Source organism: Microcaecilia unicolor, unplaced genomic scaffold (genome assembly GCF_901765095.1).
Source record: "Microcaecilia unicolor unplaced genomic scaffold, aMicUni1.1, whole genome shotgun sequence".
Lineage (NCBI taxonomy): Eukaryota > Metazoa > Chordata > Amphibia > Gymnophiona > Siphonopidae > Microcaecilia > Microcaecilia unicolor.
In genome coordinates, this window is record NW_021963639.1 from 3292 (window position 1) to 16565 (window position 13274).

Below are 13274 nucleotides of genomic sequence, written 5' to 3' on the forward strand. Positions count from 1 at the left end.
ATTTAGCATTTCTATAGCGCTACAAAGCATACGCAGCGCTGCACAAACATAGAAGAAAGACAGTCCCTGCTCAAAGAGCTTACAATCTAATCACCTTCTTTGGAAGTTTGCAACTTGTGCTGCCTCTGTAACAGCTGTTCGGTTTTGTTCTAGCCCTGTATGATTCTCAATGAGTTTGAAACATGTAGAGCTCAACTCCTGTTCCCTTCTCTTGAGATTGTGAGAACAATGCAGGAGTTCAGGCACTGGGTAGCTTGGACTCAATGAGAGCCACTTGGTCATGGAAGAAAACAGAACAGGGGCTCAAAAGGAGCATCAGCATTAAGTATTCCATCTTAGCTGTAGTAATTATGTACGTACAATATGGGATCATGGCAGTGAGATGCTGCTTGAATCTTTAGATCTTACTATAGCTTTCGATCTTTTCAATCATTCAGTTCTTCTAAGTCGTCTGGTCAGTTTAGGAGTTTCAGGTTCAGTATTGTCTTGATTTCAATCTTATTTGAGGGATTTGCTTACTTTATTTTTTTGTCTATTAGATTGTAAGCTCTTTGAGCAGGGACTGTCTTTCTTCTATGTTTGTGCAGCGCTGCGTACGCCTTGTAGCGCTATAGAAATGCTAAATAGTAGTAGTAGTAGATAGATCTTGTCAGGTACAATGATATAGGACACTGTCAAAGAAATATACTTTTTATACGGTGTTCCGCAAGACTCAGACTACGTTATTAAACAGCAGCTTGATGACAGATAGAACCTTGGATGCGTACTTGTTTAATGTCTGTCTTCCTTACTTCTAGTGGTGTTTTAAAGGTCACTGTATCTGGAAGACCTTTGACCAGCTCTACGGCCACGATGGAAGCTGGAGTACCTGGTCCAGATTCAGTTCATGCTCCCGGACATGTGGAGGAGGTGTACGTTCACGCAGTCGGCAATGCAGCAACCCACCGTAAGTAATAGGGTAACTACCATGCCCAGTGCCACAAGAAACCCAGAAACACCATTGATGCAAAACAGCATGGAAGTGCAGTGTATATTGCAGAAGGCTCTATCCAATACTAGGAATCACCAAATATTCAACTCTTCCCCCTTAGTACATATAGATAAATAGGAAAAAACTCAGCTGATTTTGATGATTTATTTTTTCACCCTCATCCATGCCAATATCGCTCCATCTACCCCAAACTCTACCATCCCATTCAGCAGCCATGCTGAGGATGCTTCTCCAACAGAAAAGTTTCAGCTATGGGAAGTCCAAGTTACTCATTGAAATTCCCTTAATTACTTTTTTGCACATCTCAATAGTGTAGTTGATTGCTTTTCTTTCAAACTCATTACAGGGTCTATGTACTATTTATTTATTTATCCCCCCCACCACCACCACCACCACCACAAAAAAACGTATATCCTGTGTATCTAAAATTTTAAGTGAGCATAATGGATAATGTGCATGTTAAGTGTTAGTATACTGAATGCATGCGTGCTAGAAATAACATGATCAGCTTAAAAATGAATGTCTCTGTTTTAAATATGCAAATACCATGGGAATGATTCATTACCACAGTTCTAGTAGTTCTTTAGAGTTTATATATGCTGTTTATATGTTATTGAGTAGTTTCTACTTGAGGTGCACTTGAGGCTGCTTGTATCATATGGCAATGGAGCATGAAATAAATGCAGGGGTCAATATTCAATGCGATTTAACCAACCAGAAACAGCTCTTGGCCGGTTAAAGCACCTGTTCAGGGTTAACCACTCTTTTTCGGCAGCACTTAACCAGTTAGTGCCAAACTCAGAACTGGCTATTTTGGAGGTTTTCCAGGGGTGGAGTCGGCAATTGGCTGGTTAAGTGCCGATATTCAGAACTTAACCAACCAGGATAACCACATAAATAGGACCCCATAGAAGTCAGTCCTATCTTTATGCGGTAACCCATAGCTGGTTAAGTGTTGAATATTGCAAGTAACCGACTAGGTGTTAGCCGGCTCCTCAAACCTGGAAATCCATTACTGGTGCTCGGACTGGGTCTGCAAGCTAGCTGGTAACAACCTGTAAGGTAGTAGAAGCAGTGTCCTGGACTTCCCCTTGCAAGTATGCATTTTCACTATTCCTCATTCTCCACCTCCCCATGTAAAAAACACCCTGTACCTCACCACCTCCAAGCTTCTACAGCCTTTCCAACCCATAGTGCAGGTTACCCTTCAGTTTTAATATGCTTTACTACATAGGCCCCAAAATGGTCATTAAGTATATTTAAGGTCCGATATTCAGCCAGCGGCACTTAGCATTACCCTTGTTGGAGTTATGCCCAGAAATTAAATGCCAAACTATGTCTGTGCTTCGGCATTAAATTTCCAGGTTTGCGGAGCCAGCTAATGCATATCTGGTTGTTCAATATTCAGCACTTAACCAGCTGTGTGGCACTGTATAAAGATAGGACTGACTTTTATGCAGCCCTATTTATGTAGTTTATGAATATTGACACTTGATGGGCCAAGTGCTGACTTCACCCCCAGAATGGTAAAATAACAAAATACAGTGACCTACCAATTGAAGTGGAAAGATGTTGGAGTAAAAAACTGATGGTAATACCAATTGTGATTGGAGGTTGTAGAGCAATACCAATTGGACTCTTAAAATATTTGGAAATTTTTAATTTAAAAGACATAACATCATCATTTGGAATTTTTAAAAAATCTACCCTTCTCTGGAGGAACTTACATTTTGCAATGATATCTGTATGATTCACTGGTCCTTGAATAGGATCTGAATTAATGGAATTAAAACCAGTCAACATAATAAAGGCACAATAATCATAAAAATTATTATTTTTATAGTGTTACTGGATGTATACAGCACAGTACATAGTAACATAGTAGATGACGGCAGAAAAAGACCTGCATGGTCCATCCAGTCTGCCCAACAAGATAACTCATATTTGCTGTTTTTTGTGTATACCCTACTTTGATTTGTACCTGTGCTCTTCAGGGCACAGACCGTATAAGTCTGCCCCGCACTATCCCCGCCTCCCAACCACCAGCCCCACCTCCCAACCACCGGCTCTGGCACAGGCACAAACCGTATAAGTCTGCCCAGCACTATCCTCACCTCCCCACCACCAGCCCTGCCTCCCAACCACCGGCTCTGGCACAGACCGTACAAGTCTGTCCAGCACTATCCCCGCCTCCCAACCACCAGTCCCGCTTCCCACCACCGGCTCTGGCACAGACCGTATAAGTCTGCCCAGCCCTATCCCTGCCTCCCAACCACCAGCCCTGCCTCCCGATCTTGACTAAGCTCCTGAGAAGCCATTCCTTCGGCACAGGATTCCTTTATGCTTATCCCACGCATGTTTGAATTCTGTTACCGTTTTCATTTCCACCACCTCCCGCGGGAGGGCATTCCAAGCATCCACTACTCTCTCCGTGAAAAAATACTTCCTGACATTTTTCTTGAGTCTGCCCCCCTTCAATCTCATTTCATGTCCTCTCATTCTACAATAAGTGATCAAGTATAATATTTCTAATTCTAAGTAGATACCTGATCTATATGAGCATGTGCAGACACCTCAATGCCTTATAGATTCTGTGCTATTTAATTCCAATATAATTGAGCCTTTGGATCACTGAACTGATGAAGAAAGTGTAGTTCTTGAAGCCAGGCACAGGTGTATTGCGTTATTCCAGTAAAAAAGTGTCACAGCCTGTTTTTTTACCCTTATTTTTGCATATTCAAGGGAACTAACATGGAAACCACAATACTTTGCTCAAATTTGAATGAGATATTAAAAGTCTAGTTAAAATAGCAACTCAAATGGTTTTTGGAAAGTCCTTCTCCAGCTATTTCCAGATGGATTCCCATTTTTGAATCATGACCTGAATATATGTGGAAGATAAAAATCTTCAAAATGCTTGATAGCATCTGTTCCAGAATACATGCTCACACTTACTTTTCCTTTTCTTTTGCTTTCAATTTCTTCATTACCCAGCCCAGTCTATGGAGGCCGTGAATGTCCTGGAGCCAGCTATGAATACCAGGTGTGCAACAGTGAAGAGTGTCGAGGACCTTATGAGGACTTCCGAGCCCAACAGTGCTCCCAACGCAATTCATACTATAGCCACCAGGGTTCTAAACATACCTGGCTACCTCACGAGTATCCTGATGGTGAGAGGGGAGAAGGAGAACAGACACTTGAAAAGGGCAGAAATTGTTACAGTAGAATGCGTAGTCTAGATAAAGATTTTCATCATCCAGAATTCTTAGCATTGGAAGCACTTTCTCATATGTCCAGGCTGGGAAGATATAAGTATCCTTTACTGGGAATGGATTGGGTGTGTCCTTTTAGACCCTGTCCTTGGAAAAACAAACCTGATGGGTAATTAGTTTATTATGACTCGCAATAATGTTTCACTGGTCATTGTATGTCCTGGTAGATTTAAGCCATGTTGAGAGTTCAAGTCCTGCAGCCTCATAGTAGTCTCAACAACTTTTACCATATTTTCATTGCACAGGTAATACTTGGTGCTTATGTTTCCATTTCAGTTCTGATTTTCTTCCCACAGATGCACAGAAGTGTGAGCTCATTTGCCAGTCCAATGAAACAGGGGAGGTGGTTTTTATGAATCAAGTGGTACATGACGGCACAAGATGTAGCTACAATGATCCCTACAGTGTGTGTGCCCGAGGAGAGTGTGTGGTAAGAGTTATTTCTAGTGCGTAATTTTGCTGTGCATGACATGCAGCTGCATTTTAGAAAAGATGCACAAAGTGGAATTTAGATATTCAGGTCAGGACATCTCAAGTTCCTCTAGTATTTTAGAACAGGATTTGCCTCTTCTAAAATACATCCAAGAATAGATGTGTATGTAAGGCCAGAGAATCCATTTCACAAGTATCAATGTCTAAAATATCAGCTGGCACATCATGGCAATAAAAATGTGTATGTGCCAGTATTTCAGAACATATACATCCATGTGCCAGCACATACATGGGTATATCAGTCATTTTACAAACATAAACATTCTCGTTGCCAAAGCCCTTTTCCAGTGTCTTTCTGCTGTATGGACGGCATTTTAATAGCCCATGTGAAACCAAGGTTGGCGCATATGGATGGAATAATTTGAATTATATAATGGAGCAAAGGAGTTTATAGCTTAGTATGGAATCTCAGCACTGAGCTTGATCTTCCAGTGAATGGGTAGAAAAATATTGAGGAAATAGATTTGTAAAGGATGGTAATGTTGAAAGATCCAATAAGTGGAGAGGTTGTCCAGTAATCAGAACGATAATTGAAATTAGGAATAGGCTGCACAAAAAGTGAGAATGATTGAAAATGGTGATTGGACCAAGAGATTGAGGTAGAAGAGAAATCATCCAGCCATATTGTAGATGAAAGTCATGAAATTATAAGTCAAGGGTATGTCCAGTGGCATGTGTAGGTGTTTAAATATGTTGTCGGAGACCCAGATCACATTGGAAAAAAACAAACTGGGCTGCTCTAGGGCATTCAACAGTATCTTCATGCTGACTGAAATCTCCTATATTGAGGAGGCTGGGGAATCTAGTGTTGGCAAGTGGTAAAGAATGATATACCAATTCCCATTTGGCACTCGAAAGAGGAGGGGAAATAAAAAAAATCAATAAATGTAGTGAAGGGTGACCAAGCAGTTCTGCCACCAACAGTTTGGGATAAGTGAGGAGTATGGCTCCTGAAAATGGCTACCAGGAGATTGTGTGTGCTACAAGTGGGCAGAGGAGAGACCAGCCTGGGAGCAGGAGATTTGAGCCAGGGAGAGCTCGGTCCAGACCAGGATGGATCCAGAGAGGGGTCAGACCAGAGGAGGGTGTGAACCCACAGAGTTTGAGTCTTTATAGAAAAGGAGGAGACGCAGCCAGGGGGAAGAACACTGCCGAAAGGATAGGCATGAATAGGAGAACTGTATATATGTGCATATTCCCTATTGGGAACTTGCCCTTGTAAATAAACCTGAGGAGAAAAGTGGTAAAGCAGTTTTCCTGAGGAACAACAGAAGATTTGGAACAGAGTTTGTATATACCTGGAGTTGGATAACAAAAGACTATTTGGTGTTGCTGCTGTTGCAAAGTTGGAAAATAAAAGTTTGAGTTCTTGCATAGACTGCGGATTACAGTGCGTCTTTGGGGACCAAGAGGTGAGACTGAACCGATCCCAGAGAACATGAGTGTCTCCCAAACCCCCGAATCTTTATTCCTGGCCATTGACCCACTCCCAAGCTTAATTTCATGTATACTGGAATTGATGAGTGAGGGGAGAATGGCCCTGAATGTGACTAATATGCTTTGTGGCCCAGAGCCAGAGCTAGCACATGGGTGAGACCCGGGTTACAAATAGAAAAGAGATTTTCCAAATCCATTTTTTTCTATGGGCAGTTCCTGCAGGGTAGATTACCCAACTATGTGAGAATTTAGCTATGACACAGGATTAACTTTTTTTTACTTTTGAAACGGTGTCTTGGGGGGTCCATAAAATGTGTGCATTATACCTGGTTTTAGTTGTTCAGCTCATCAAAATGACAGCTCCAGCATCAGTAACAAAGTTAGAGAATTCAGCATCCTGGTCTGAAATAGCAGGAAGCCCCCTACCCCCTATTACTAAATGAGCAACTATACCACTAAACTGGTCAGTGGTCTTCATCATCAAGTACATGGGAACAGACTTAAAGATCTCAAAATGTATACTTTGGAAGAAAGGTGGGAGAGGGAAGATATGATAAAGACATTTACATACCTATGTCATAAATGCACAGGAGGCGAGTCTCTTTCAGTGGAAAGGAAGCTCTGGAACAAGGAAGCATAGCGTGAAGGTGAAAGAGGATAGACTCGGAAGTAATCTGAGGAAATACTTCTTCATGGAAAGGGTGGTGAATTCATAGAATGGCCTCCTGGTAGAAATGGATGCTGAAAAGAGAAGAGCAGTCGACAGTCCCAGATAACTGGAATTTACTAGCATCCTTTGATGTAACCATAGGATTAACCAGGACAAGGAGTTGTAGAATGAAAAAAAGAAAACAAAATATGAACTGGAAACTCCTAAAAATAGAATGAGCCATTGTTAATCGGGAGGAGTTGCAGAACATTCTGTTACCCCATGGAGCAGGCACAAAATGTCGTAATTTCTTTCAGTTCCTCCACATCATCACCCTTGAAGACCATTTCTGGTACAGACAGATCTCTTATATCTTCTTCCGTAAAGACAGAAGCAAGGAATTCATTCAGTTTCTCGGCTATGGCTTTCCTCCCTGAGTTCCCCTTTTGCTCCATCGTGATCTAACAGTCCCATGGATTCCCTCACAGGCTTTCTGCTTCTGATGTACCTGCAGCAAGTTTCTCTTCATATTCTTTTTAGCCTTCTTTATTAATGCTTTACATCTGACTTGCCAGTGCTTACGTTGCTTCTTATTTTCGTCATTTGGGTCCTTTTTCCATTCTTTGAAAGATAATCTTTTGGCTGTAATAGCTTCTTTTGCTTCACCATTTAACCATTCTGGCTGTTGTTTTCTCTTCTTTGCACCTTTGCAAATACATGGAATGCCTCTAGTCTGGGCTACCAAGATAGTATTTTTGAATAACATCCACACCTGATTTAGGCATATTTTCAAAGCACTTAGCCTTCCAAAGTTCCATAGAAACCTATGGAACTTTGGAAGGCTAAGTGCTTTGAAAATATGCCTGTGTGTGTCCTAACCTTAGCAGCCGATCCTTTTAGTTTCTTTTTAACCATTTTCCGCATTTTATTATAGTCACCCTTTCAAAAATTAAATGCAGCTACAGTAGATTTCCTTTGTGGGTTCATTCCAGATAGTAGCTCAAACTTGATCATGTTATGATCACTGTATCCAAGGAGACCTAATAGCGCAACCTCTCGCACTATGCCCTGCATGCCACCAAGGACCACATCCAAAATGGTTCCCCGTCTCGTCAGTTCCTGGACCAGTTGCTCCAAGAAACAGTTGTTTATTACATCTAGAAATTTTATCTCCCTGGCACTTCCTGATGTAACATTTATCCAGTCAATATTGTGGTAATTGAAATCATCCATTATTATAGTGTTGTCCAGCTTTCCTAATCTCTGTAAACATTTCTTTATCTGTCTGTTCATTCTATCCCAGCGGATGGTATTACAGCCGTACAAGAATACTCCTTCCCTTCACACATGGAATTTCTATCCATAATGATTCCATGCTGCTATCTGTTTCATGTGGAATGTTTATTTTATTTGATTCAATTCCCTCTTTAACATATAGCGCAATGCCCCCTCCAATTTGATCCTCTCTATCATTGCAATACAATTTGTAAGCTGCTAATACAGTGTCCCATTGATTGTCCCTTTTGCAACAAGTCTCTGAGAAGCCTATTATATCTACCTCATCATTTAGTGCTATATACTCAAACTCTCCCATCTTATTTTTTAGGCTTCTAACATTTGTATACAGGCACTTCAGATTGTGTTTTTTCCTTAGATTTATATGCTGCTTAGAAGTTGATGGGGATAATGTGCAACCTTTAACCTGCTCTCTCATTAAGCACACCTGGCTTACTTTCAGCATCGTTGAAACCTCTCTACTGGGATTCCTTAAATGTCTGTTTCAATAGTATCCTTAGAAGATGCTCCACACCGAACCATGCGCTCTTTGTCTTTAATGTATTGAGGTCTAGAAGATGTTGACATGCCCAGTTTTCGACCACTTCAACACAATCCTGAATAAAATCATGAGATAGTGGGACCAAAACAAATATATCATCTGCATAGAAATACCCATAAAACTGCGAAGAAGTTATAATTGCCCTAGAGAACTCATGAAAAATGCTTGATACCTGAATTGAGTCCCATCTCCTGCCTAGAGATATTTGAGAGGTTTCCACTGTGTTAAGAGGAAGCAAGGAGAAAGAAACTGGGAATGTGAACAGTAACTTTTGTTTTACACATATATCTTTTATCAGTTTGCAAGCTGTTCAAGTATTAAAAGACTTGGTTCAGAACAAGTATCTACACAATAATGTACGTGTTTAGTAGTGGAGAAAAATGAAGCAAGTGATCCTCGGGACTAATTCCCTCCCAGCCTCAAGAGTTGCGAACCTAGCATGGAGAGAGCTGTTTCTCTTGAAATATGTACCCCTGTTCCCCACTCTGCTCAAAGAGTGAGCTACTGTATCTGGTGAGAGGTGACTGACTTGGAGAAGCATTTATGGGACTACATAATTCAAATGGGATAGAAGTAGCCCCCAATTGTTCCTGCCACATTGAGTAAGCATTTCAAAATAGCACCAGATGGTTCTGATGCTGATGCCATTTTGTGGTGATATTAAGGTTATATTTGAAAATAATGGTTCCCCCATTCATAGAGAGGAATATTAGTGGTTAAATGTTAGTATAGTAAATAAGATGGAAATGACTAAATGCTGTCTTTACCAGATGCAGGAAACTGTTATTAGATATAAACATGTTTAGAAGAAAACAGGGAAGTGAATGCGATGTATGCAGATGTCTGAGCTTACAGATGATGCATGGAATAATGTATGATAGTTCCGCATTCCTATAAATGTTAGATTTTCACTGGAACCACTAGCAGTTTTGGAAAGTACCCTGAATCCCCTGAACTTGCAGATGTAAGCAGAATATAATCTAGTCAATGATTTTTCAAAGTTTGTGTCCCATGATTTGTGATGTAACCAGTTAATTTATGACAATGCATTCTTAATAAAAGAGCAGAAGACCTGAGGGATATTGAGACAGTTCTGGATGAGCTAACTGTCATTAAGTGGGACCCACACTGTCTTCCAAAGGCCTTTGATGTATGTATGTATATATATATATATATATATATATATTTATTGGTGATGTATGTGTGGATGTCTTTCCTTTGGCCTCCTAGAGATTGGAGTAAAGAGCCAGGTATGTAACCTGCCTAATGGGGTCTTAGAAAAGCCTTCAATAAATATAACACAACACTGTTCTACCGCCAAAAAGCAGCTGCTTAACAACAATGATAGTCAGATAATAAAGAGCCAAAAATAAATCAGACTTCTCCGAAATGTCCAAATCTGTGTCCAATTCTGTTGACATCATTTAGTCAGTTCCGGTTCCGTTTATTATCATTTTTGGAGACACCATATCTGAAAAAGCTTCTGTGTGTAGTGAGTGTATAGTGGAGTTACTGCATCACAACTATCTAAAGATTCAAATATTTAACAAGAAGCACATAGAAAAATACAAAAAATTGAATTTGGTAGGAGGGGGTATAGTCGATGATTATATGTGGCACCATTGGGCAACACCCTAATAAAGGGTTGCAAGAAGTTACATTGAAGCCCGGGTGATTTAACAAAACTTTTTTCCCCTTAGATCAAATTAAAGATTTAACTGTGACATTCTTTGGTGAACTATTTGACTATCATTGTTGTTAATGGGGTCTTAGGCAATCAGTGGTATAGTACATATTTCAAAATAATGCAGGCCTCAGGGTCCATCAGCACCATTTTGAAATAGTGACCTGGTAGAAAAGAATAAATTGTACATTTGCATTTTGAAGACCTCTTGGATAAGGTAAGATGCACCTAGGAGTGGTTTTTGTTACGTTTTACATCTTTTCAGTGTGTAGTAGTCAAGTCCAGCTTTTCTCTATTGTTTACCACCAGCCACATCAGTGACACATCTTTAGAACTGTGTGACTCCTGATGCAGGCACTGTTTGCCAAAACACAGCAATGTTGTGTCCTTTTATTTGTGCCACAAATATTGGTTGATGAATTGAGTTTTAAAGACTTCTTGGTATCCCAATTGGGGATTGTTTCCATTTGATTATTCTTTTTTTTTTTTTTTTTTTTTAATCATTTATTTATAATGTTTTCATTTTACAAGGATCACTTGCAAAACAGTAAAACAGAGATGATTGTACATTAAAACAATATTAGAAGAAAACAATCTCAACAAGATAAATGGATTTTATACAATCTTTCTCTTTCTTAGACCACAAAATAAATAGGGAAAGTGAAACAAGACAAGGAGATCAATTTAAGCAACAGCAAACAAAGAAAACGTGGTATTAACCCGATTATCCCCAGTTATTATTTATCTAAATCATTATTCCACATTGATCATCTGGTTGGTTTCTTCAAGACCATAACGGTACATAGTCCATCAATTTCATTGGAAAGATACTTATTGTCCAATATTAGTGAAAGTAATACATCTGATTTCATTTTTTCCCTTTTAAAACCAGAAATTGTTTAACAATACAAACCCTTGAATCTCCAATCCAATTTCCGCTGATTAAAGTAATCCCAGTTTCACAGGCTCCACTCCTTTTGAATTAATATATTAAGAGGAATCATTTCAGAGGAAAAAAAAAACATTAGGAGTCATACCCGGAACTCTGGGAAAACAACAATCTCGATATTAATCATCTGCAACAATATTCATTTTGTTCAAATTTTTTCTGGTCTTTTATCATTTTCAAATCTTAACCGTTTCCTACTTCAGTAGAACTTCATTTGCTGTATATTCTCAAAGGATTCGATTAGATTATCCATGTGGCTCATTAACAAGACTATATCTGAAGCAAAGTCATTCTCTACCACCGTCAGGTCCTGGAGCACCCTCCAGATGACATTCAATGCAACCTCCACGGGAGCCAAAAACTCCAAGCTGATAACTCTTAAGGGTTTAGGAGTAGCACCGCCGACACGGGTTCAGCTGTAAACGACGTCCGTTTCAGCATACACTCCTGACTCACTCCTCCACTCCTTTGGGCATGGTGGTTAAATGATTTTTGAGCGATGAAGTTGTTTCCAGGTCCAAGAGCATCGACGCTCCTTCGTCGGCACTAATCAAAGGACTCATCAACCCAGTCATCTATGGGCAGCTCGTCACACAGCGGTCCCACACTTGCTGCACAGGGGACAAAACGCTGGTCATCGGCGGCTGACCCCCCCATTGTCCCTTTCCTCTGTTAAGGCAACTGCAATGCAGAGAGGAAATTTCAAGTGAACAAAAACTGAACTTCAGAGGACACCTGGGCCGTTGAGTGTACGAGCTTCAGGTCACCATCTTTCCCCTCTCCCTAATTTGGGACACTCTTTGTCTGGTTTCTCCTCAGAGGCCTGTCTGATATGGGTAACCCTTCAGCATAGCCCTCTGAGTCACTGAAACACGGAAGCCCCTCCACCACTTACAAGGTGGTGTCCCTTCGGAGGGGTCCATTTGATTATTCACCTCACTATTTTACCTTGGTGTTGTTTAGGTAGGGACTTTATCCTTCTAAATACCATCACATGTAAATATACAAAATACTGTCATTTCTTCCTAAGCACTATTTTGTAAGGTTGCACCTAAGTGGCATAGCACCTAAATTCAAGGGGCGGGGGTGTTCACAGGGGTGTAGTATGGGTGGTACATGAGTGGGGCTTCCACTTAAGCATATATCTTACAGAGTACATTAAGTTACATGCCGCCTTGCCAATTTTGGCATCTGCAGTTACACCAGGTCTATTGTTGATATAACTGTGGGTGCCTAAATTTTAAGTAACCCATACTGGGTTACACTAGTATACTTTAATGGTATCTGTGTGCCCAGATGCCATTATAGAATAGGCTCTCACCCTTCGGCATCAGGGCACCTAAATAGAGGTGTCCACTTATAGAAATGCCTCCTAATTGCATTGAACAGGCAGTGCAGCTTAGTAAATAGGGTAGAAGAGACTTATTTTTTTTTTTTTAACTATTGTAAAAAGTTTGATATTTTTCATACAAACATTCGTTACACAGTTATTGCATTCATACAAATGCAAGATTTATACTAGAATACCAACCAGTCAACAAAGATAGTGAGCTCGATTGGAGAGGCCTAAGACACACACGAGAGAGATAGCAGGGAAAAGATAAGCCCTCCCCCAACACCACTAAGTATAGGGAAACCAATAGTGTAACCACCCCACCTGAAGGGGAAAGGGAGTAGGGCTAGAAAGGAAAATCCAATGAACTCATGCAGAAGATAGACAGAAATATAAGATTTCTTTGATAAATGTAGCTTTTATTTTAAAAAGAAGTCAATACCCAGTAATTGGAATACAAAATTTTCTCAATACAGAAGCTTAAACAGGCCTAAATCAGTTCTTTATTGTTATTAGAAAAATTTACAGTATTCCTAGAGGACATTGTAAGCCATACTAAACAGTGTGTTGTTAATCCCTGCCACCAGGCCTTCCTTCTTTGGAACTGCAAAAATGTCGTAGAGATAGCTG

The 13274-nt window shown here is 40.2% G+C and overlaps 1 protein-coding gene across 1 annotated transcript in view; it reads left to right on the top strand.

The window, feature by feature from the left end:
• Window positions 1-797: 797 nt before the first annotated feature.
• Window positions 798-13274, top strand: part of LOC115459533 (A disintegrin and metalloproteinase with thrombospondin motifs 14-like) — a gene marked incomplete at both ends in the record, with an annotated part of 62275 nt that continues 49798 nt past the window's right edge. The window contains 3 exons of the mRNA XM_030189345.1: window positions 798-946; window positions 3986-4161; window positions 4560-4693. Of these exons, the coding sequence (XP_030045205.1) occupies window positions 798-946; window positions 3986-4161; window positions 4560-4693 (459 nt within the window). The remainder of the gene's footprint in view (window positions 947-3985; window positions 4162-4559; window positions 4694-13274) is intronic.